The sequence below is a fragment of the Bactrocera dorsalis genome, chromosome 4 (genome assembly GCF_023373825.1).
Source record: "Bactrocera dorsalis isolate Fly_Bdor chromosome 4, ASM2337382v1, whole genome shotgun sequence".
NCBI lineage: Eukaryota > Metazoa > Arthropoda > Insecta > Diptera > Tephritidae > Bactrocera > Bactrocera dorsalis.
Window position 1 is genome coordinate 74,574,788 of NC_064306.1, and position 27,363 is coordinate 74,602,150.

Consider the following 27,363-nt stretch of genomic DNA (forward strand, 5'->3'; position numbering starts at 1 on the left):
AAGCCTAACAAAAGCATTAGGGATGTAGTATAAATGCAAACCTCTTCATTCAATGCTCAGTTGTGTTTACGCGCCACGTTAAAATTTCTCCTCCGAACTGTTGTTGGACTTTCTCTATAATTTACTCTGGTGTTGTAGCTTAATTTATTTTGCTCAGCTACAAAACATCTCATTGCGCCAAATTTTTATATTAAACCTATTTAAATTAGTTTTAGATGTTTTAAACATACTTTAGGTCAACAAAACTATTATACTTATTATTTCATACCACATATATGAGTACTTTTCAAATATTTTATAAATCTTAAACATATGTACATGAGTTTTTAGTATTTTAGAATCCATTTATTAGTGTTTCTAAATTCTATCGCCAGTTGTACTAAACGTTCGAATATTGTATTAAAAAAGTAGTCAAGTAGTAGTAGTTTTGAAAACTCAGTATTGATAATTTTTGTTCCTTTTAAGTTCCATATCCAAATCTGCTAATTGCTGCAGAAATCCCTCATTTGGTCGAATTTCGCGACGCATACGAACTTTTCGTATCGCATCTGAGGCGGTCATTTTTCGGCAAATCATCAGGTAAGCGAGTACGCATGTGGCGGACCTTGACATGCCTACTAAGCAGTGAACTAGAATTTTCCCTAGAATAAACAAAATAATTAGTTACATAGACAAATCCTGTATTTGGTTTTTTTCACCTCCACTGCTAATTGCGCTATCAATAAACTTCGCTGCGACATAAAAGTATCGAGATATGTCTGTTGTAGGTGCGTCAACCATTGGGAAGCCCATATATCTGAAAATAGTATCTTTGTTGTTTCTTCTACAATGTTGTTATATTTTGTTTATCAAAAATAGGGATTTGTGATAAAAAAGGTTGTAGATCGATAAACCAACAAAGCCAAACAATTTATTAAATTTCGATATAGTTTTTTGAAGAGTTGTTTTAGTAGCATATACTATACACCCACCGAAACAAAACAAAACGTGCAATATTTCCCGAATATATTGCATATAAGTATCAAAACTATCAAAATATACCGTGTTGAATTCCTTCCCCTCAAAAATGGTAGACTTTTTTCAGACTTATAGTGATGACATTAATATTTTTATATAAAATATTATGTAGTAATACTTCATTATAATAAATGCACGTATTAATTTAGTTTTTTAACAAAAAAACTCGTTTTATATTTCTTTATTCATTTGTAGTTCCACCTTTAGCGTTTATGATACTTGTAATTCTTTTTATGATGGATTCGTTTTATGCGCTTATATAGTATAGTCGGCAACTACTGCTTTGAATCACGCTTGTATTGTTTGGCTCAACGATTGTTTTGGGTTCATTTTTGCGCATTTTAGAGTTTATTAGCACTTACACGTTCTGTATTGGTATAATATTATGTTCAGACCGAAAATTTCAAAGATTAGATTACATTTAATCATTTCATAACCCAACAGTGTTCTCACTGCCGTTAGAAAGATCAAAAAACAGCTGTTATTGTCATTCATGAAGTCACATCGCTTAATATTTATCAAAAGAAAACATTGTCATATAGTATTTTGTAATAAAAGCCGTCTTTTTTCAAATATTTTCCATATAATAGAAATAGTGGATGCATTTTTTCATTTGTTAAGTCGATTTTCAGGTGAAATTAGATTCATTGCTTTAAAAAAATTTGTTTGTTTACATTTTTTCCCCTTTGTAGTGTCTAAATCAGCTGTGATAATGTAACAGATTTCCAATGTTGACAAATAGATGGCGCAAAATCAGAGTCGCACAGAGAGATTTTGCGTGGATCAAATCATTTCAATGAAGTGATTTGGAACTGTCATTTTTGTATGGCGAAATCTTGATAATTTTTTAAGATTAGTGGGATAATCTATTCAACAGCCGAAATCGTGTGATTAAGTGTCGGTCTGAACATAGTATAAGATCCGGACGCTTAATGGCAAATCCAATGAAATAATACCCATATCCTCCTTTAATTTTCCAATCTCAAATGTCAAAATTAACGAATTAACCTAAAAAAATGACGGGAGTGAAAAATCTTCAAGAGCACCAAGCTGGTTATATTTTTATATTTTTCAGCGCTCACTGAATTCTCCAATTTAAAATTGATTCCGATTTGTCCTTAGAAATGTATACCCTTACTATTATATAGGGGGAATATTACACAGTAGGAATAATAAAATTTTCTGCGAATAGTTGTTCACCACTTCTGCGACGAACTGTTTGATAGCCATCAGGTTCAATAAGGTTAACTACTGATAGCCATGAGGTCCAATAAGGTTAACTACAATTCGTCAGACATCATTACAATTTTCCACTTCGTTTGCGTCCAGTAAAGTTTATTTACAATCCATCTTAACCACTTTCCTTTAATTTTTCTGGTCAACGCGTGGCTAAATGATTTCTTCAACTCTGCTTTCATCTCGTCTGCGTTTTTGAATCGGTCTTGTAAACTTATTTTTAAGTTAGCACGGTGTTCTCCAAAGCTAGTGCTGCTTTTTCTTCTTGAAGTTTTCTTAATTTCTAATTCGCCAGTTTTACGATATCTTTCCAAAAAACGTCGCACTGAGCGTTTGTTTAAATTTAATTGTGCTGCTATTTTCGGGCAATACCCAAAACCGTTTACAATGAATTTGTGAAAAACACTTGCTACGAGTCTTTTGTTTCGCTGGGTGAATATGTATGTAGTAAATTTATTATATTACTATTAATAAAAATATTAATATTCATTGATTTTTAATTGGCAGTTTAGCAATTTATAGAAATATAACGAATACGCTTGATCCATTTTTTGCTTTGCAAAATTTTTTCGACAAATAATCGTATCTACCAAAATAAATTTTTTCACAATCCGCAAAAAAAAATATATTTTTTTAATAATAGAAATTCTACATACTATGCGTCCTCCTTTCCTAAGAAACTTACATTCACATATACATACATATAATTATTAGGAGTGTTGGAAAGTAGTTGTAGTTTAACCGTGAGTTAAAATTGAAGCAAAACACCTTAACGGAAAATATATCGCGAGTATATTATTATGCATATCGTCAACTGAAATGCAAAATAACGTAACATCACTTTTCATAGGTTTACAGGAGGAAAACCGTAAAAAGAAAACTTGAGATATTTAAACAAAATCTGAATTAACATGAAACTATAAGTATATTTTAGATAAAAAAATAAAGAAATAATAATGTAAATTTTATAGTATGTGTCCTACGTTATTTTGAATTTTCATTTTTGAAACAAAATAACATATGATGAATCTAAATTTGTATAAAAATAAAAAATTTGAATATTAACAAATTAAACAGTTACAAGTTTTTCATATTTCATGTTATTATTATTGTTGATGCACTCATAAGTAGTAGAAAAAATTGAATTATTTCAAGCCAAAAACATGATGATAATGTTTAATTATTATTTATTAAACAATTAATTATCAAAAGGTATATTATCATAAAATAATGATAGTCTGCAGGAATTAAAGCTTCTGGGCCCTGCAGATGTTACAATTCTTCTAAGCTATCGTTAAACTTTGCGGGTGCAAACGATTAAGCTGCTGAATTCCTAAAAGATTACGAGTCTGAACACTCGGATCACTTGGATCATGGAGTCGCTAAACCGAACTCTGTCGGCTCCTTTTCTACCCATTTATCAGCGAGGGAGTTGGGGGTGGAAAGAAGACGTTGGAGGAGAGGGGCAGTGAGTTTCTTCACGGATGGGTCAAAGCTTGGGGGGAAGGTTGGTGGAGTGGTGGGGTACTGTCAGGAGCTCTCAATCAATTGCAGTTTCAGATTTCCTGATTATTGCAGTGTCTTCCAAGACGGGGCTGCGGCCTCCTTTAGAAGAGGGACCATCCATTCAGACAACAGAGAGGCGATACTAGCCTTAAACAGTGCGTTCAAGGTACCCTAGAACCGCTATCGGTAGAATGGGAACGGGTCGGTGGTCTCGTATCCTCTTGCGTTCTACTACTGAATAGCTGGCCCTTGCGGAAGCTTAGTCAGCGTTGGATCACCATTGGTACACTCGTCGTCGCAAAAGTTGTTTTTCCCGAGCAGGCCGGAATGGAAATTAAACGCCTGTACAAATTTGTATTAGCTACTAAGTGTTTTGCTAACTTATAGTTCTATGGCCTCACAAAGAACTACATATAGTAGTTCACATGCGATCTTTGATCAGCCACCTAACCCAACCTTACCAAAGCATATTGAACATAACCAATAAAAATAAGCATAGACAATAAATTAAGGCTAACTTCGTTATAAAAAAATCTGTTATTTTTACATGAGTGATGGTACGTTATTTTGTTTAACGAAATTATGCACTTGAATATGTTTTTTTTTTATGAATTTTTCATATATTGGGTATTTCTGATCGCAGAAGCTTAAAATTTGTGACATATACATCAGATATGGTGAATCGAAATCAATAAAAAATAACACAATGACACATTTTTGATTGTTAACTTAATTAATTAACAATAAATATAAACTTCAGTATTAAAATAGCACAGGCAAAATTATGCAGTAATGAAAAAGAACAAATAGATTTTAATTTTAAGAAAATAAGAAATCATTCGTACTTTTCGTTCAATCCTACGATTGCAATATTTTTAATGTTTTAAAAAAAAAGTAGGTTAGACTTTGGTGACAATAATGAAATTTTTAAAGTATAAAATATTTTTTACACTACTCATATTTAGAGGTATTTATTATGAATTCGGAAATCGTGGACAAGTTGTCGCCATTAACGGTAAATTTATTAGTTTCATTGCTAACGAGTATAATTTGAGTAAAAAGGAGATATCTTGATGAAACTTGGTATGCGCATTCCTTGTAATAAAACGTATGAGTTCGTAGATGGGCGTAATCGGACTACTGCCACGCCCCCCAATCGCCATTAACCGAAAACCCATAATGTACCATAACTAAGCACTTAATTTATATATACAACTCTAAATTGGCATAAGGGATTGCAGTAGCAAGGGGTAACTGTGCACAAAATATATAGAAAAAGTGGCCAAGGCCCCATCTTCTAATAACTTTAATGTACATATCTCTTAACCCACTTAAGCTACAATAACTTACCTAGCGCAAATATTATAAGAATCTCTACCGACAATGTGAAAATTTATGAAATAGTATGAAGGCCCGCTTACTCCTCATATAATTGTTAAAAACTACTAAAAGTGCGATAAATCAATAACTAAATATGCCAAATCATTAAATTTTACTTTCGAGGTGGTATGACAAGGCTTTAATGGCGTCAAAATTGGACGATGGGCGTGGTTCCGCCCACTTTTATTTGAAAATACATATCTCGACACCCGCCCGCACGAGTTCAACTAAATTCGGTATAGGATAATCTCCTGACACTCCTATATAACATTCTGAAATGAATGACATCGGACTACAACTACGGTCACTTTTGATTATAGCGGTATAAAACTTTTCGCGGATAATACCTTTAAAGTGTATCAAAAATAGAATGAATCGGGTCAATACTTCCGTATCGGCCAATATGTGAATTATTTTAATAAAATTGAGAGAACGTGTTTTTCTAATGACGGTTTTTATCCTCAGAAGGAACAACAAACCTTATGTACCTGAAAGTATTACCCCAGCTTTAATCCTCGCAAGTTGCAAGAGTATGAAATGTTCGGTTATACCCGAACTTAGCCTTTCCTTACTTTTTTGTTTAGTTGTTTAGTTTACTATTTATAAAAAAATATTATGTTAATTTCACTGTTTGTGACTAACTTTCTTATTCATGTAAAATCTATCATGTAAACGAACCTTATGCTTGGCATATCGCGGTAGTAACTATGACCAGTGTCCACTTGACCGTAGCGGCAACCTTCAGCTGCATTTAGCACATGTGTAATGCCCATCATTCGCAGAAATGATTTGTTTTTCGCCGCAGCTCTATAATAAACAAAATATTTAAATATTGTTATGTTAAGAACCTAAAATAGTAAAACATCGTACTTTATTCTATACGATATTAAGCACTTTAATAACAGTTTGTTGTAAAACATATGGTCTTTATTAAACTAATTATGTATCAAATTGATAATTATTTATCAATAACTTTATATAACAGTTTTTTCCATCCCCGATGCATCAATTCATTGATACTATATATTGCATATTTTGAGAAAAAATTAATTTCAATTTACCAAATGTACATTTTTTGTTAATGCTATACATATGTACATATGTATGTGCTCGTGTACATTAATATACATATAGTACATATGTAGAATGATAACTTGATATAATGATCAGGTAAGGCATCCAGAAGAAACATTTATGTGCATCTGAAATTGTTTCATTATACTCTCGCAACAAAGTTGCTAAGGAGAGTATTATAGTTTTGGTCACATAACGGTTGTTTGTAAGTCCTAAAACTAAAAGAGTCAGATATAGGGTTATATATACCAAAGTGATCAGGGTGACGAGTGGAGTTGAAATCCGGATGTCTGTCTGTCCGTCCGTCCGTGCAAGCTGTAACTTGAGTAAAAATTGAGATATCATGATGAAACTTGGTACACGTATATCTTGGCTCCATAAGAAGGTTAAGTTCGAAGATGGGCAAAATCGGCCCACTGCCACGCCCAATGGCGAAAACCAAAAACCTATAAAGTGTCATAACTAAGCCATAAATAAAGATATTAAAGTCAAATTTGGCACAAAGGATCGCATTAAGGAGGGGCATATTTGGACGTAACTTTTTTGGTTTTTTGTACATATCTCGGAAACAACTATGGCTATGTCAACCAAACTCTATAGAGTCATTTCCTTCAAGCATTTCCATGTATAGTTTAAAAATGGAAGAAATCGGATAATAACCACGCCCACCTCCCATACAAAGGTTATGTTGAAAATCACTAAAAGTGCGTTAACCGACTAACTAAAAACGCCAGAAACACTAAATTTTACGGAAAAAATGGCAGAAGGAAGATGCAGCCAGGCTTTTTTTAAAAATTGAAAATGGGCGTGGCGTCGCTCACTTATGGACCAAAAATGATATCTCAGGAATATCACTTATCATGCGAGAGTATAAAATGTTTGGCGACACTCGAACTTAGCCCTTTCTTACTTGTTTTTAATTGATGTTGACCACTGCGAAGTATGCAGGAGTATAACCTTAAATAACATTACAAGCTATTATTGTTATGAAATTATAGTAATTAACAATGGCAGATGGACTAGGTTTATTAGTACTACATCGTTGAATTGAAATAAAGTAAATTATTAATAAATCGTAAATTTATTTTTAATTTGAAAATTTCTAGGCTACTTTATTTTCCGCTTGCAGTTTCTAGTTGTTATCTAGTACGTTTCTGGGTAAATCGATTTTACCAAATTGTGGGTATTAAGAAGTATTCCGAAAAACAAAGAATATTTTATATCACCACGCTTTACTTTCCGTCCGTTCGACTATGTGTAATAAATATTCTACCATTTAATATATAAATTTTAACAAATAATGCTATGTTATACGGGCATATGCCGATGCTTCCTAAAAATAGATGCAAAGTTTTGAACAGTTTTCAATTATAGTATATATTAAAAATGAACAGATTTATGTCTCAAATACGCATATTTTCCATATAACGCCATATCGCACTTTCTCATAATCTTCATATATTGAATATATGAATTTAAGCTTGCGAAATATTTTGGTAAAGTTAGTTGAGCATATTTCGTTTGGTACCCAAAAATAATGATATCACTCACGTCATTATAGAGCCTTAATAAATTAGCAACATGTTCACAGATTTTGCCGCAAGTAAATATGTATTTAAACTTACTCGTATTTTAGGTAAAATGTATGTTGCATATTTAGGTCTTAACATTATTTTAACTGCCCTGAAAGTGTAACATCTGGAGATGACGAATCAGATTCCTCATTTGATGACGATAAAATATATGTTATATATTGGCGGACTATGTTGAGGTTCGAATGACAATTACCTACCTGAAGAACAATAAAGCGGCAGGAACCGATGGATTACCGGCCGAATTTTCAAATACGACGGCGAAGAACTTATTACAAGATATGGTCAGCTGAGAGCATGCCCGACACCAAAAGCTCCGTCAGGATTAGGAAGGATCTGTCCGAACCGTTTGATACCAAGCGAGGTTTCAGACAAGGAAACTCCCTATCGTGTGACTTTTTCAATCTACTGTTTGAGAAAATAGAGAAGGTACAGTCTTCTATAAGAGTGTACAGCTGCTGGTGTACGCCGATGATATTGATATCATTGGCCTCAAATACATGTGTGAGCATGTGGGTCTGGTATCTGAAATGGGCGCCAAATAGCGAAAAAAGAACTGCTGGCGCACACTAAAACCGCATAAGCACCTACGCAAGTAAAAAAGAAGAATAATACAATATTTTCCTTCTTTTTTTATATTGACGAGAAAATAGTATGAAAACCTTAGAAGGCTTTATTGAACCCCCCAAATAATTAAATTGTTTGTTAGTACTCCGTTGGGATTAAAAATTGACAGCAGTAGAAAGTTGATCAATTAGAAATTATTAAGCCCCGGCTATCGTTGGACGTGAAAAACGTAAAACTAATGGTGATGTACGGACCAATTATATATTTAAATTACAGGATATACGATGAATAAATTCAATGTGATAGATGTGATAGTAGATACAAATATTTAAGCAGACTAATTCTGGAATAAATTCAATACATCTATTACCAGTAGCTTACTACATTTACAGAAACAAAACATACACAGAAACATAATTTATTTTCATATTAGTACTTACACATCACCAATATAAATACCAGGATATACTTCATCACAGTCAACATCATGTAAGGCGCATTCTGTTCTTCGTAGCCCTGTCAGATTTCTGCAAGGTGTCATTGAATAATATAGGACTCTTTGTAAATGACGGCCTGTAGTTTGGTCTGAATTATCCAATCGACTCGTTGGCTTTAAAGTAAACATAAATATTGAAACCGTTAACCGTTAAATCTTTATCTATAATATGAATGTGAAATATAGTCTGCTCTTACACACAACATATTGAACATTAAATTTAATTAAAATGTATACATACATACGCTATTACAACCCAATACATATAGTAGAGGAGCCCAAGAGGGGATTTTTGCAGTTACTTAAGCGTGTCAGAAAACTATATGGGGAGAAACATTGCACATTTTTATGCACCCCTACCAAATATGAGCCCTTAATATGGAGGCGTGCGTTGGGGGGAGTTCGTCAGATTAGAGAAAAATAATCGATCCTTCGGGAAACTCGAGCGCGTAAGATTGAGAGATGGTAAGTTAAATGCATGAAGACGAGTGTATATTTCAATATTCTGACAGTTTTAGGGTGGCTTAGAGAAATAGCAGGGTGACAAATCTGTAAAAAAAAAAACGTCACCTTGAAATACTCGAGCGCGATAGATTTTTTTTCATTTTAAAGGTAATTCTGTCAGAATCACGAAAATCATATAATCTGACAATTTCCGTGGGGCGATACAGGTCGACAAAAGGTAGAGATATCTACTCCTACCACTTTCATAATAGGGGCTGTTGATACAATAGACGAGTAAGTGTTAATGTAATAGATTATTTATTATATTGTATTAAATTGTGATGTTGAAAAAAAATTATTCCTTTCAATTCTTCTAATAAAAAAATGTTCTGATTATATTAACGTTTCAATAATTCTATTTAAAAAATATATGAGAGTATATAAATATTATATTATAAATATATAAATAAATATAAATACGTATATATATATATATATATATATATATATATATATATAAATTATACTATATTTATATATTTATTTATTACAGCCTGTAACAAAAACAAGAACCAAACAGAATTCTTCCACCTTTAAATCATCAGATTAACGATATGCCTCTATATAATTGTCAGATTATCTTTTGGGAAGACTCTGACATCAAGTTCATCCCCCAGTATAAAAATCTGACGCGCTCGAGTATCTCAAGGTCACCTTTTTTTACAAGTTTTAAAATCAATAAATGACTTTTGTCCACGTCGAAATTGTCAGAAATTGAAATGGTACACTTTTTAGAGGTTCATTAACATTCGCTTAGAAAATCTGACACGCTCGCGCTTGAGTATTTTCATGTGAATGCTCTTCTCCCCACTAAAATGGAAAACTTCACCTAGACTTTTTTTTTTTTTTTTAAACGTTATCTTGACAATCTAGTAAGTCTCCATGACGCTCCAGTAACTGCAAATTTAGCACTCCGGGCTCCCCTACTATAAGTATTACTATGTGAAATCGAAAAGTGCTCCACCTACTGCGGCATTAAAATAATATGGTTTTCAACTCCACTCGGCAATTCAACTTCAGATCAACCCAACTCATTTTTATACTCTCGCAACAAAGTTGTTAAGGAGAGTATTATAGTTTTATTCACATAACGGTTGTTTGTAAGTCCTAAAACTAAAAGAGTCAGATATAGGGTAATATATACCAAAGTGATCAGGGTGACGAGTACAGTTGAAATCCGGATGTCTGTCTGTCCGTCCGTGCAAGCTGTAACTTGAGTAAAAATTGAGATGTCATGATGAAACTTGCTACACGTATTTCTTGGCTCCATAAGAAGGTTAAGTTGGAAGATGGGCAAAATCGGCCCACTGCCACGCCCACAAAATGGCAAAAACCGAAAACCTATAAAGTGTCATAACTAAGCCATAAATAAAGATATTAAAGTGAAATTTGGCACAAAGGTTCGCATTAGGGAGGGGCATATTTGGACGTAATTTTGTTTGGAAAAGTGGGCGTGCTATGTCAACCAAACTCTATAGAGTCATTTCCTTCAGGCATTTCCATATGGGGGATGGGGTCATGTCTAGAAGTTCACGCAAGTGAGGAAAGTGCTCTGATCGCCATTCACTTGGGAGTGGCCAGAAACGATTCTTTTACATATGGCTCAAGCAGCTCACGACTTCCGGTGTTTGGCCAAGTATCCTCTGGGTAGCCTAAGAACATCCGTTTTAAGGCGAGCTAAAGTGAGAAGGCGAGACATCCCCTACTTAGGGTTGTGCGCTAGGTTTGGGGCCCGCCACGTAAAAAAAACACGCAATGAAAACTTCGGCTACGCCAATTAAGAAGAAGAAGATTTCCATATACAGTTCAAAAATGGAAGAAATCGGATAATAACCACGCCTACCTCCATACAATGGTTATGCTGAAAATCACTAAAAGTGCGTTAACCGACTAAAAAAAAATGGGCCTGGCGTCGCCCACTTATGGACCAAAAACCTAATCTCAGGAACTACTAATCTAATTAATTCTACAGCAAAATAAAAAAAATATGTAAATGACGGATAATGAAATCTTGATTATCACTTTATCATGCGTGAGTATAAAATGTTCGGTGACACCCGAACATAGCCCTTCCTTACTTGTTTGGTATTACGATTTTCAACTATTTTCAGACAAATTTTTGATTGGTATTGCCAACTTAAAAAAAGAAGATTATACAGATAATTAAATAGCTGAAAATTTTTAAACGAAAAATCAAAACAATTTAATTTAGTTCTTCTTCTTCTTTACTGGCGTAGGCACCGCTTACGCGATTATAGCCGAGTCAACAACAGCGCGCCAATCGTTTCTTCTCTTCGCTACGTGGCGCCAATTGGATATTCCAAGCGAGGCCAGGTCCTTCTCCACTTGGTCCTTCCATCGGAGTGGAGGTCTTCCTCTTCCTCTGCTCCCGCGGCGGGTACTGCGTCGAATACTTTCAGAGCTGGAGTGTTTTAATCCATCCGGACAACATGACCTAGCCAGCGTAGCCGCTGTCTTTTAATTCGCTGAACTATGTCGATGTCGTCGTATATCTCGTACAGCTCATCGTTCCATCGTATGCGGTATTCGAAGTGGCCAACGCGCAAAGGACCATAAATCTTCCGCAGAACTTTTCTCTCGAAAACTCGCAACGTCGACTCATCGGTTGTTGTCATCGTCCAAGCTTCTGCACCATATAGCAGGACGGGAATTATGAGCGACTTATAGAGTTTGGTTTTTGTTCGTCGAGAGAGGACTTTACTTTTCAATTGCCTACTCAGTCCGAAGTAGCACCTGTTGGCAAGAGTAATCCTGCGTTGGATTTTTAGGCTGACATTGTTGGTGGTGTTAATGCTGGTTCCTAAATAGACGAAATTATCTACAACTTCAAAGTTATGACTGTCAACAGTGACGTGAGTGCCAAGTCGCGAGTGCGACGACTGTTTGTTTGATGACAGGAGATATTTCGTCTTGCCCTCGTTCACTGCCAGACCCATTTGCGTTGCTTCCTTGTTCAGTCTGGAGAAAGCAGAACTAACGGCGCGGGTGTTGAGACCGATGATATCAATATCATCGGCATACGCCAGCAGCTGTACACTCTTATAAAAGATTGTACCTGCTCGATTCAGTTCTGCAGCTCGAATAATTTTCTCCAGCAGCAGATTGAAAAAGTCGCACGATAGGGAGTCGCCTTGTCTGAAACCTCGTTTGGTATCGAACGGCTCGGAGAGGTCCTTCCCGATCCTGACGGAGCTTTTGGTGTTGCTCAACGTCAGTTTACACAGCCGTATTAGTTTTGCGGGGATACCAAATTCAGACATCGCGGCATAAAGGCAGCTCCTTTTCGTGCTGTCGAAAGCAGCTTTGAAATCGACGAATAGGTGGTGAGTGTCGATTCTCCTTTCACGGGTCTTTTCCAAGATTTTGCGCATGGTGAATATCTGGTCGGTTGCTGATTTACCAGGTCTGAAGCCACACTGATAAGGTCCAATCAGTTTGTTGACGGTGGGCTTTAATCTTTCACACAATACGCTCGATAGAACCTTGTACGCGATGTTGAGGAGGCTAATCCCACGGTAGTTGGCGCAGATTGTGGGGTCTCCTTTTTTATGGATTGGGCATAGCACACTTAAATTCCAATCGTTGGGCATGCTCCCATCCGACCATATTTTGCAAAGAAGCTGATGCATGCTCCTTATCAGTTCTTCGCCGCCGTGTTTGAATAGCTCGGCCGACAATCCGTCGGCCCCTGCCGCTTTGTTGTTCTTCAGGCGGGCAACTGCTATTCGAACATCGTCATGGCCGGGCAATGGAACGTCTGCTCCATCGTCATCGATTGGGGAATTGGGTTCGCCTTCTCCTGGTGCTATGTGTTCACTGCCATTCAGCAGGCTGGAGAAGTGTTCCCTCCATAATCTAAGTATGCTCTGGGCATCGGTGGCTAGATCACCTTTGGGGGTTCTACAGGAGTATGCTCCGGTCTTGAAACCTTCTGTAAGTCGCCGCATCTTTTCGTCGAATTTTCGAGCATTACCCCTGTCGGCCAGCTTATCAAGCTGTTCGTACTCAAGCATTTCGGCCTCTTTTTTCTTCTGTCTGCAAATGCGTCTCGCTTCCCTCTTCAACTCTCGGTATCTATCCCATCCCGCACGTGTTGTGGTCGATAGTTACCGCTCACAAAAAGGTGAATAATTATTTAATTGGACATCAGTATTTATTTACTTGTATATTACAATACCAACATAGCTGGGGTCAAAACATATGTGCTGCGTTTGAGAAAAATTCTTCGTTATCACAGAAATCCATTCGAACTTCCTAAGCCCACGTAAACCAAAGTATTATTGACATTTAAATAAATTTTAATTAATGTTTATTGCAGATTCATAAGTTGTCCTCGTTTAAATGAGGAGTCATTTTGTTTTGCTGCCGGTAGGTATCAAGAATGCCTTTTAAATATTTTTAACTTTGCATTGACTGAAGAGAATGACAATCTTACTCAAAAAGTATATTTCTATCAGTAGTAGTTTGTATCGAGTTTTTATGTTCGAAACACTTTCCACGGTCTTTTGATTTTATTTTAATATTAGTTAGACATTATAAATCAGGGATAATGGGATGCCCAACTTATTCCAGTGTGAGAGCGCCTCAAAATAAGCGTTTTTTATAACATTTTCTATTGTGGCCAGATCGAACAAAATAAGAATTTTTGGGCATTTTAAATTAAAATACCCAACATTATTTACGATTGCAAATTATTATATATTGGACTTTTAATATATGGCGAAACTACTTAATTCCTTTTTTATGATTTTATGGTATTTTAAAACAACTGACTTTCGATCTTTCAATACTTAATAAGGTGATTTAAGCCTGTTAGTTCTCAATTAATAAATGTTTTTAATCAATTGTAATAGAAAATTAATTCTATTGTGCTTCAAATTGCAAAACGTTTCATGAAATATATTTAAATTTCTCATTTTCTTTGATTTTCATTGTTTTAAATTTTTATTAGCCATCTTGAACGGCGGCAACAAATCCCTCCGTTTTCATATTTTTTTGGTAAGATTTCAGTCTGGCCATCGCTCGTTTCCAATTGCTAAACGTCAAAACCTCCTCAATCCAGTCAACTGTCAAAGTTGAGGTGGTTTTGACGTTTAGCAATTGTTCTCTCACTTCCAGTGAGAGAGGAGTTGGACATCTCATTATCTCTGTTATAAATAAGACATTAGGCATTATAAATAAAATAGTTTTTTTCATTTTATCATATTTTTCCTAAATAAATTCATCAATGCTTAACTGTAACTGCTTGTTAAGAGTTGAACGTTTTTGATACTCTAGTCAACCCCACTAGTACAGAGTTGATAACCGTAATACTAAAAAAAAGGCGAAGTTGGATAACACTTTAACCCAAATTTTTTTTCGACAGATTGTGCTAAAAACCATATAACCGAATGCCTTCAACCAAAATGCAATTAGGGTGATAGCCGTAATGGGGCCTAAACTAACAAATTCTTATGAAGAGAAAGCTCGGACATTTATTGAATGCTTAAACCTGAAAACTATTGCGCCTTCTCTATTTATTAACTCTCTCTCTCAGTTAACTGTAGTTTAGTTGTAAGGTTGCTTTAATTAAATAAATAAGGGTGTAGCGCCTTTCAAGAGAAGGTGGCTGCCATCAAGGTAGAGATGGATATACTGCTCTGAAGAGTAGCCTCCTTCAGAGAATAAAGTTGCTTTAATTATTTCTACAATTTTTTTAATGACGTTTTATTTTAGCTTTAAGGAAATACGAACATGATACGGAAGTGATCATTTGAACCAATTTTGCGAATTAACGAATTTTGCTTAAGATAGTTCTAGTGGTTTAGGAAACATTAATATACAATATAGCTTCTAGTGTCGGAGATGAAAACTGTTGTGGGTACGACAATATTTTTAAATTAGTGTTTTTTTATTTTTAGTATGTAATATGTGTTTTCGAGAGAAAGGTCCTGCGAAAGATTTATGGTTCTTTGCGCCTTCGCCGCGGCGAATATCGCATTCCATGGAACGATGAGCTGTATGAAATATACGACGCCATTGACATAGTTCAGCGAATCAGCAAGACAGCGGCTGCGCTGGCTAGGTCATGTCGTACGTATGGACGAAAACACTCCAGCTCTGAAAGTATTCGAAGCATTACCCACCCGTAAGCGGTGTCTACGCCAGTAAAGAAGAAGGAGAATGTGTCTAAATTCGTTGAATATTTTAAGTTATGTCTTTGAGGTGAAATAATTTATTGTACTACTGTGCAAAATGATGTGAAATGTAAAATATTTTGTGAACTTCCAATAAAATTATTAAATTTATTGCGATATAATCATATATAGTCTTGCCAATATAATAATATTTAACTATTAGATTCAAAAATATATTAATTTGTATTTAACGTTTAAACAATGTTTAAAACATTGAAAAGAAAATGACGTTATGTGCAAACAGACTGTTTAAATTTATACAGTAAAACCTGTAAAGTTGGACACCCTTATAACTTGGACACTCGCTCAAATTGGACAAAAAGTTCTGTACCAAAATAATATCGTACAAAATATCCATATATTCACTGCTTAATTTGGACACTGTCTATCTTGGAAGTTGGACAAAATTTGTCTCAATTTTTAAACAGAAAGCATTAAAATCCCTTTATATCTTGGACAATACATTTAATATGTATGCATATTTGTATGCTATTTACTTATGTACTATACCTATGTATATTACACACAAATGTACTTATTTGTATTTCGGCATCAATGAAATTTTTCAAACGATGCAATGCAGCTATTTTTGCGTACATATGTATCAAATTTCATGGATTAGCTATTGACACAATTATGCATATTTGATCTGTTGTTGCAATCATGTCAAAAAGAAAACACCCAGTGGAGTTATCTCTGAAAATTAAAAGTGAGATATTGAATGAACCGGCTAATAAAAGCCTATCTATAAGGAAATTGGCAGAAAAATATGGAGTTTCCAAATCAACAATCGCTAATATTAAAAATAAAAAGGAACATATTCGTATTATAAAAGTATTACTGATTTTGAAAAAATAAATGAGGGAGTGAAATCGTTTTTTGAAAAAAGCAGGTCTAAGAATATTCCGATCAGTGGCCCAATAATTCAAGAAAAGGCTAAGCTATTGGCTTCTGAGTTACAAATAGAGAACTTTAAAGTAAGCAATGGGTGGTTATAACCTTTCCACTTGAGATATAACATTGAATTTACAGCTTTAAGTGGTGAAGGAGCGAATGTAGATCTTAAAGCTGCCTCAGTTTGGAAAGAAAAACTTCCTACTTTTCAAAAATTATTTACCTGAGAATCAGTTTAATGCGAATGAAACTGGATTGTTTTATCGTCAATTACCTACTCGAAGTCTCGTTGCAAGAGGCGCAGTTTGTAAAGGAGGTAAACTGGCAAAACTGCTGCAGCAGTACAGAAGAAAAGTTAATGCCGTTGGTTATAGGTAACGCTGCGAAGCCGCGAGCATTTCACCGAAATAAAATCGACACTCAAAATTTTATTGTGCAATGGGTTCACAATAAAAAGGCTTGGATGACAAGTGTAATTTTGCAGTATTGGCTTAGTTCTATCAATGACCAAATGAAGAAGCAAAATAGAAAAATTATTTTGTTCATTGACAACGCTACAAGCCACAGTTTAATAAATGAATATTCAAATGTGTTTGTAAAATTTTTGCCACCAAACCTAACGGCAGAAATACAACCTCTCGACCAAGGAATTATTCAAAATGTAAAAACAAAATATAGATCAAAAACGATGCATATTTTTCTAAAATATAAGTTGTACATATTGTATATCCGTATTCTAAAATGTGTTAATATTTGTTTTTCTATTACACACTTATATGTATATTGAATTCAATGTACGTTTTTTAAACTATTTTTTAAAATAAAGTCAATAAAATAAGAAAAGAATCATTTCTTTATAACATGGACACTCGCATAAGTTGGACAAAAAGTGATGTACCGCAGGCGTCCAACATAGACAGGTTTTACTGTACATTTAAAAATAATATGTAAAAAACTCGACACAATAGTTAAACGTAATGTCTTTGTATTTAATATTTTCATCTTTACATCTGAGTACGATATGTCTTAATAAAATGTCGCTTATCAAATTTTAGAGATATCTGTTCTTGTCTCGCTCAAGAACTAATGTGACGAATACGTAAATTATTGTCAACTTAAAAGAATTGTGTATAATAAAGTATGTAGGTTTTCGGAATAGAAGCTTTTCTTTACTTGCTTATTTTAACCCTTGTGTTGCCACCCGGGTACCCGGGTACCCACCGACGTGTATTTTGTTGAATAATAATTTTTCTAAAAAGGATAGGATAAAATCCTCTTGGATCCCCATGGTTTAACCGATTATCTAGCGAATTGAGTATTATAAATAGCTCAAATTTTTTTCTAACTTCAGAAATGTTACATTTGAAAATTGAAATACGTCTCAGCCAGCCGGGTACCCGGGTACCCCGACAGAAATTCGGCGCATTTCGTGTAATACATTATGATTATAATCTTATTTTATATCTAAAAGGAGTAAATAAGTATCTGTATGATAACTATAACAAATTATGTTCATTTATAAATATTTATTGATAAAATATACTGTATATAATAATAGTAATAATTTTGTTTTGCGACATGAAGTTATAAAAAAATGAATGATTTTTTTGCTTTTTGCACAGTGAAATATAAGTAATAATTTGAATAAGTAAATTTTAATAACTAAATTTTAAGAATTAATTAAAAAACTAAGAAAAATTAAAAATTACTCATTGCAATGTAAGCATTTAGAAATGTTCACCGAATGCTGATCGCAAACGGGCTTATCGCACTCAATACAGGATTTCCGTATCTTTCGTCGTTTGCGAATAGGCTGCTCGTTACAAATATAAAAAGATCCAATAACAGCTCTTCTCCCAGTAGCGTCTCAACGTTGGTCATTTCTGGGTACCACCCAGAAATTGCCCTTTCAAAGAAACTTTCGACTGCGATTTTGGTAGAGTGGTTTCGCATTATTTACTGATTCGGGGCTTGCTCTTCGATCATCGGCATTGCTTATTCTTCTGACAATTGTCGAAGAAAAGTCTTCGTATGTTTGTTTTCTTGCGAAGCATGCTGTTATTCTCATAGTAGGTGACATAAGCAGCTCCACCTGCAATGTCGAGGATGTTGAAAAAGAAAGCCAGCGGCCTTCTACACGTACGCCGTTGGGTGGAGTACCTCGAACATATTTGATCCACGATGTCAACGCCAGCTCTTGTTTGATTATAAAACAAAATCGTTTCTGGTTTTTTGTGAGCTGCATCAGATTTTCATAATCATAGTGCATCGTACAAGTAATATAGTATTAGAGCTTTGTTCTTCTTTGGAATATATAAAAGTATATGCCAGAATACACGAAAATACGTTTTACATTACTATATATTGCCCATACTCCTCGAAAATATTGTTTTCATATTTTTCGCATTCAATTTTCGATAAAATTAAAAACCTATTGTGGTAAATAAATCGTGTATTTATTTTATTTACGTTACCTCAAAAACTGTGGTTTCGATAACTCCTCCATCCTTTTATTTATCTGAGGTATATAAATAAAATACAATTATCTTTACTTATCACTTCACAAACTTTTGTCAATAGTATTGCAATAAATAAATAACTTCGAATATCGATAGGACTGGAGTGGCTGCAGCGATACGCCTGGCTTCTTCGAGTCAACGACGGAATCTGAACTATACAGCTTATATTCGTTTCACGGGATTCTCGAACGTTCCTGAAGTACAAAGCAATTCAGAGAGCGACCTGTTTCTCCAGCACTCGAATTCCACGCATTTGCCTTTCGAGAAACGAGAAATTTACGTTATAGCAGCGCGCGTTTTATTCCTGATTTAGGACTATAAAGGTGTCTGTACATAATTTATATGGTACATTCAAGTAGAAATATCTTTCTAAGATGTCAATACATAGATCCTGATAGAATGCACTTAATTACTTTTACGTACAACGCACTTATACGCACGAATTTGCGTACGGGTACCCGGGTACCCTGGGCGGCAAACAGTGTGATTTTTTCGGGTGGCAACACAAGGGTTAAAGTATGTTCTTTGTAGATTCCGGTTATAACGACTTTCAAGGGACCGACGATTTTACGTCGTTATACCCGGAGGGGGCAATAACCAGAAGGAGCAAAAAAAATTTTTTTTGTTTATTTTATGGTTGCCATGTTCGTAATAGGCTTTTAAAATAAAACAAATTAATTTTTAAATCAAAACAAAAAATTTGATTCAATAACATTGGTTTTTCAAAATAGGTCGTATACATATAACGGATATTCATAAACTTTATATAACTAGATTAATTTCTTTTCTTTTACTTTTTATTCTTAATTTAAATAATCAGTAATTTTTGATTGTTTGCAGTTGTTTTTGGCATATAAAAACAGTCGCGCACCGCATTATTTAAACGAGAGATGCTGTGCGTAAAACTCTCGTCATTAAAATTGGAATGGACAAATCTATTTAGTAGATCTGCAGCCTTCAGTGCCTCCAAAAGGCTAGGTGCTGACTCATCTTCATTTCGATCTTCCACGTTGTCGTCGCTATCTTGTCCATCATCTAATATATTTTCAACAATTCTGAATTAAATTGCTTAGCGAAAAAAATTGCTTTTTCTTGAAGCAGTGGACCACTTAATGGGATTCCTCGACTGTGTTGCAATATGAATCACTGTAACAATGCTTTGTCCACTTGATCTTGAGTTGAAGCTCTGACGCGTTTCGGCTTTAAGATTTACTATTAAATAACGTTTTATTGATTTTTTTTTTTTGATTGTGGCAATTGTTGTGTGGCCCACGCAGAATTCTTTTGCCAGAGTAACGTTGCGGTCACCGGCTTCCAGGCGCCGAATAATTTGCATATTTTCTTCAACAGAGAAGCACTTTCGTTTTTGAGAAATTTTGCGGGTTTAATGCACAAGTGTCGAGCTTAAACTGAATAACTTCCTTATTGCGCATTTTGTGCATTTTACGCATTTTGCGCATTAACTCACATTTGGCGAATTTACGCATTCAAAAAAATGGAAAATTGGAGAAAAGCAGAAAAACTAGAAATATAACGGGACATCCTATCGAATAGGCTATGTGGTCAGCACACGCACGCTGTAAACATTTGTGTGACGTCAGGATTGCACTTCGACTATCTCTCTCCAGCAGCAGCGTTGCTAAGGCGACGGCTAAAACTGACAAAGAGTAGTGAGAGTGTAAGAGCCTTCGTGTCGCTGCTGCGCACACAAGCAAGGGTGCTGATCACTGATAAATACATACATTTCTAATTACGTCGTTTGATGCTTAAATTTGTTGGCATTATTTCGCTGATTTTTTTTTCGTCGCTATATCCGGTTGAATTCTGAAAAATTTCGTCGGTATAAGCGGTTAGTCGCTAAAAGCGGAGACGTACTAAGCGGAGGCCCTTTCATGTAAGTTTGTATGGGGACCAACCAAGCCATCCAGTTTTCGTCGCAATAACCGGACGGAAACTATAAGCGGAGTCGTTATAACCGGATTCTACTGTATAATGAACGGGAATACCACAATGTCCTACTATTTTCTTTTTTTCGAAGTGGATGATATTTTTTCATCTTTTACTCATGTGCTATATATAAAATGCTTTTGTCGAAAATTTTAGGTTTAAAATATTTTGTTTATGAGGGAGAAAGCGAAAGGAACGTATAAAAATATCAACAACTTATTTTGTTTCTTAAAAGTTTGCAAGACTTACATATATACACATTATTTAAAATTGATACACTTAACAGTATCTAAATTTGTTTCATGATGTTCTTTCTAATATCTTCTTATAGAATTTCGTACAGACAGATGCTCTGAAAATGGCTGTTGGCAAATATCCAAAATATTTTCTAAATAGAATTCCTCACACCAGACTATTTATATTTGATGAGTGTACTAAAAAAATAAAGTTTATACATAAGTCTAACAACCAACGAGAATTTCATGGTCATAACTATAAATATGTACATTCACACATATGTATATGTATGTGTGTACAATACATGTGTATTTCAATTATGATTCATGAAAGCATCATATACCTGTATGTATAATTTAGGAAAGTGAGTCTGCCTTTAACTGAGAAAAAAAATGCATTAAACGTAAACAATTCTCGAAAAGCAGTTATAATATTCATACCTGTATGTTTTCGAGTGTGAAAATTATGAATCAAGAAGATAATCTACAAACTTACTTTAGTTACAATGGAGTAAGAATACATTTTTTTCTGAATGAAATATGAAAATGAATATCTAAGTATCCCAAAATAAGTTATAATCGATCTGCATTTTCAATAAAAATTAGTAATTTTATTATACTTCTCAAATGTGAATTTTATGCAATTAAAATTCATTCATTTGCAAATTGTAATAGTTTTGCTTATTTACTAATTTTTGTAACATATGTACATATGTATGTAAGTCCTTCCAGAATAGGAATTTAAGCACTATTCTAATCTCGATATTTGTATCATATAAAAGCGATTTAATTTTAGTTTAGTAGCCACGACCACTCATGAGTACATATTGACGATTGTGTACCTAGTTAAACTGAATGCTTTAAAAAAGAATGTTGGATACATACTATATGTACATTTAAATGTAAATTTTCCCATATGTTATAGTAATTCTATAAATTTTGCCATCATATAGTATTTTCTTTAAGTTTCGTTTAATTACACACAAGCAAACAAAATATAAATAATATACCTGGTAATACAACGGACTGTACCTTTCCCCAATATTGGTGCTATACTTGTCATTGGGGGGCTGAAAAATTGTATATATTTTTAAATATATATATATATGTATATGTATGAATGAATGTATTACATACAAATATGTTCATAGAGTTATGTTGTCATTAACTTTATAATATACATACATATGTATGTATATGGCATGCATTTTACGGTGTGGAACAATAGGTATCTCTACTTACGAGAATACTATTTAGCTTCGATGAAATTGCCTCCCACTAATATAAGGAACAATTAAAACACGATAATCATCCGATTAGAATAATTTCGATTGATTAGTTTGAAAGGTGTTTATTAACTGAGGTAATAAAAATAAACAGTAAAGCAGTATGTCATAATTGTATTACATTTAATTAATTCTTTAGTTGCAATGCGCAAAAATATTCCTTTGGTAATTATGGATACACATTACCATGTGTGGAATACACATCAGTGTTAAAGCTTTCAATAAAGAAATAGTAATACATATTAGCAATATTCATTCTGGAAATGTTAATTGGTTAGTTTGTAGGCGGTAATTTTCTTTTTATTAAAAATAAAATAAATACGATCAGGTAAGCTTTAGAATTTTCTGTTGATTTAGAATGTCCGTTGAGACTAACGCAATCTAATGGAAGGCATACACACAACAATTAGTTGGTTGATTGAGTTGGGCTAGAAATTGCCCTTGTCGCTACATACAACACAACTTTTAATACAATTTTGACTCCAACTTCTTTTTGAATATTCACTTCGTTGCTTAAACATGAGTTCGGAAGTTGTTGCTTTACTTATTATATATGACGCGCTCTCTTCGACAGCCGAAATAAAATGACGAAATCGTTTGAAATCGCACGACCAACCCAAACACGATCCAATTAACACAACCAACTTGACAAAATATCAAAAAATTTTGATGTTCATCCAATCAGTTGATTCAACTCATTCAACTGTCCCATATACATATGTACATACGTATTTAGCAATCAGTTGTACAATTCGTTGAAATTGATACAATAATTGGTGTGTGTATGCCTTGCATAATAGAAACAAACGACAACTCTCATTTCATACTCTCAACGCATATTAAAAGCTGCAGATACGTGAATATACAATTATATATATTATAATTATCGTACTTAATATAAATTAGTAACATTTACAACACGTATTGATTGATATACACATTTTATTTTTTACCACTTATTTACGATAATCAGCAATCGGTTTACCGAACAGATAGCAGACTTAAAATTAGTTCCATTCCTACAGAAAGATCACATACAAGTATAAGAAAAATCTAAATGATTTTTCTGATTAACTTTATTATTAGAAAGCCTTCACAAAAATAACTTTTTTGTAAATTAAGCATTTTCCTTTGACCTTCGTACCTTCAGACACAACAAAGAATGTGCGTGCATCTCAACAGTTGTCTAAAATCCAACCACTTATGAGCATTGTTTAAAAACTCTTACACAATTTTCATTCCAATCAAAGGATATTATTAGACCATTGTAAATTATTATAAAAATAATTTTTTTTATGTTAATTTTAACCTTTTTGACTTGAGTATTCACTATTTGAATACAAGAACAAATTAAAAATCGGATTTTTACTTTATGAAAAGAAAACAAATTTCTATAACGCATTGAGTTCAGAACATTATAGAAATTTGTTTACTATTCATATTTATTATTGTTAACGTTATATCTGCACAAGTATTTAAGGAACCATTTGGTATACATATTTATTTATATGGCAATTGCATATATAGTATTTAGCAGTCAACTTTAACCTTGCACAACATTGCAGTTTTGCGGATTGTTGCTATATACCTGAACATAATCAATATTACATATGTAAAGCGAATGTATACAAGGTGAGAGCAGCAGCGCAAATACAAGAACAATGAAGAAGCACAACAAATTCACAAAAACACATCAGTTTGACATATGTACATATGTACATACATTTGTATTTATACATACATATGTTTACATCTAAATCAAATATAAAAGAACGAGCGTTCGCCTCCTAACAAATTAAATGAATTTGCGGTATAATAAGTAAATAAAATAAATTTTATATATGCACGTCATACATACTTATGTTTATATCTATATCATGTTATTAAATTTTTCTTTTTAAAATGTATATTGAAGCTGTGTTTCAATTCATTAAACGTGAAGATGTGTATATACTATGCATGCACATAAGTATATATGCCCAAATGAGAATGTGCATATATTTACGCTTATGGAAAAGGCTGGAAACACATGCATTCAAATACGTATTTCAACAGAAAAGTAGATTAAGTGTACCGTATATCTCCATGACATTTTGATGAATTTATTGTTGCTGGCGTTACTAATTTAATTGTTATCGTCTCAATATTTCAATATATCCTTATATTTCAAATAGTTATGAAATTTTGTAAACGCATAAACATATGTGGTTATACATATAATATATTAAAGTAGTCTCGATTTATTTCTTTTCACACTTTTGAGTTTTGTTAAGTTTGTTTCGGTTGGGTTGTTAAAAATTTATTAATTTATTAAAACACGTCAAATCCTGATATGTCATTCACTTCTGCTATTGGCACTTTATTATAAATCTTATTTGACGTTCTTTTAGGTACTAAATTGCACAATAGCTATTTTCTTCACTTCAGGGAAAACGAAAGCTCTTTTGTGCATTGCATTTAACTCAAAGCTTTTGTAAATGGGTTTCAAAACTTTTGCAAATACATACATACATTCGTGTATACATGTATGTACAAATGAATGGTGGGGTGTATAAATTTCTATACTCTCCCAACACGTGTCATTTTGTCTCTATCATTGAATGATGGCTATGAGAAATGGGAGAATCAGCAGAGGCAACAAACTGTCAAATTTACTTGTCATTTTAAATAAAATCTCAATCATTTTTGTAAATTTGTGAAATGTTTGTTTATTAGTTTATTGAAAAAAGAAACGAATGTTAGATTTCGCTAGGTACTCTGAAAAATTCGTTGATAGGCAGCTCCAAGGAAGGTTCTCCAAGTAAGCGCTTATGAGCTATTAATTGTAACGGGAAAGTTCTTCACCTAACGGTTTTTTATTTTTCTCTTATTATCAGTTAGAACCATTCATATCTCGCTTCCAACTACTTGAAAACATACTTCGTTCTATGGATTCTATATGCTCTACAAAATAATCTCTTACGGTACTTATGAATTTTATAACTCTTCTTCTTCTTTACTGGCGTAGACACCGTTTACGCGATTATAGCCTAGTTAACAACAGCGCGCAAGTCGGTTCTTCTTTTCGCTACGCTGCGCAAACTGGATATTACAAGCGAAGCCAGGTACTTCTCCACTTGGTCCTTTCAACGGAGTGGAGGTCTTCCTCTGCGTCGAATACTTTCAGAGCTGGAGTGTTTTCGTTCATTCGGACAACATGACCTAGCCAACGCAGCCGCTGTCTTTTAATTCGCTGAACTATGTCAATGTCGTCGTATATCTCATACAGCTCATCGTTTCATCGAATGCGATATTCGCCGTGGTCAACGCGCAAAGGACCATAAATCTTTCGCAGAACTTTTCTCCCGAAAACTCGCAACGTCTACTCATCGGTTGTTGTCATCGCACGATAGGGTGTCGAAACCTCGTTTGGTATCGAACGGCTCGGAGAGGTTCTTCCCGATCCTGGCGGAGCTTTTGGTGCTGGTTAGTTTACACAGACGTATTAGTTTTGCGGGAATACCAAATTCAGACATCGCGGCATAAAGGCAGCTCCTTTTCATGCTGTCGAAACCAGCTTTGAAATCGACGAAGTGGTGGTGTGTGTTGATTCTCCTTTCACGGGTCTTTTCCAAGATTTGGCGCATGGTGAATATCTGGTCGATTGTTGATTTGCCAGGTCTACACTGATAAGGTGCAATTAGTTTGTTGACGGTGGGCTTTAATCTTTCACACAATACGCTCGATAGAAATGAGGGAGGAGAGAGACATGTGTAGAAGTTCACGCAAGTGAGGAAAGTTCTCTGAACGCCATTCACTTGGGAGTGGCCAGAAACGATTCTCTTACATATGACTCAAGCAGCTCACGACTTCTGGTCTTTGTGTTTTTTAATAGCTGCGCTACAAAAGTAAACCAATGAAACCACGTCATATTTTTTCCCGCCGAAAAAAATTACCGATGCAAATACACGCGAAGTATAATTTAAAAATTCAATTTGATCACGGTAGTATTAATAGTATGTGGTACTGGGAAAAATAGATAAAATCTGGTCGATACTACCCCAACTTCCATATACTACGGTTTTCTAACAAACCTTAGGTGTCTGTTAGTATAGGAGTTATATATAGTATATGTACATATATATAAAATTGCTTGGATTTCAATCCTCAGGTTGACGTTTTAGACCATAAAGAGTTTCCCTGGCTTTTATTCTTGCAAGTTGTAAGAGTGTAAAATGTTCAATTGCGCCCGAACTTAGCCCTTCCTAACTTGTTTCTTTTTTGTTTTTATACTCATGCAACCTGTGGTTAAAGAGTATTATAGTTTTGTTTGCCTAACGGTTGTACATATCCCCCAAAACTAAACGAGTTAGATATAGGGTTATATATACATATCGCTCATTTGCTGCAAGACCGGCATAAGTCAAAAAAATCGATTCGCCAGAAAACGCGTTTAAAGTTTTCAACTTACTACAACCTTACACGGTGACTCCAACCTTACACCTCTTCTCAAGCGGAGCATATAAGAGGTATTCATATGAATTTTTCACTCAACATGAAGTATGATATAACGAACAATTCTGCAGCATTAACTCAAAAATCACGTTTTTTGAATTATGCCGGTCTTGCAGCAAATGAGCGATATATAAATGATCAGGATGACGAGAAAAAATTAAATCCGTGTGAATATCTGTCCTCCGTCCGCGCAAGCTATAACTTGTCTGTCAGTGTATGAGTATGTATGTATATACACCCGCGGCCAAGCGTAACTTACCATTAAGAAATTTCTAGCGAACACGTGTTCTATCACTCATTGTAACGGTACTTGTTGCGGTAATGGAATTTTTCCGTTAACGAAGTGATCTTTGACTTACACAAATATAAAATATTTAAAAAAAAATAAGTTGTGTCAAACATATATTAATCGTTAAGT

General features: G+C 34.2%; 1 protein-coding gene across 11 annotated transcripts; it reads right to left on the reverse strand.

Moving 5' to 3' along the window:
• Positions 1-319: 319 nt before the first annotated feature.
• Positions 320-24,859, reverse strand: LOC105228333 (dual specificity phosphatase 29). Of its 11 annotated transcripts, none has more exons than XM_049455544.1 (7): positions 24,526-24,859; positions 22,408-22,443; positions 22,176-22,235; positions 8,813-8,982; positions 5,818-5,946; positions 699-823; positions 320-641 (listed from the first exon to the last, which is right to left on the reverse strand). In XM_049455544.1, the coding sequence occupies exons 1-7, from the start codon at positions 24,541-24,543 to the stop codon at positions 436-438; spliced, it is 744 nt and encodes a 247-aa protein (XP_049311501.1). In that variant the 5' UTR covers positions 24,544-24,859; the 3' UTR covers positions 320-435. The 11 variants fall into 11 exon arrangements, with proteins under 11 accessions (XP_049311501.1, XP_049311498.1, XP_049311497.1 ...); XM_049455541.1 differs by lacking the exon at positions 24,526-24,859 and adding an exon at positions 22,907-23,324 and having other exon boundaries at positions 699-820; XM_049455540.1 differs by lacking the exon at positions 24,526-24,859 and adding an exon at positions 22,907-23,320.
• Between the last annotated feature and the right edge of the window lie 2,504 nt (positions 24,860-27,363).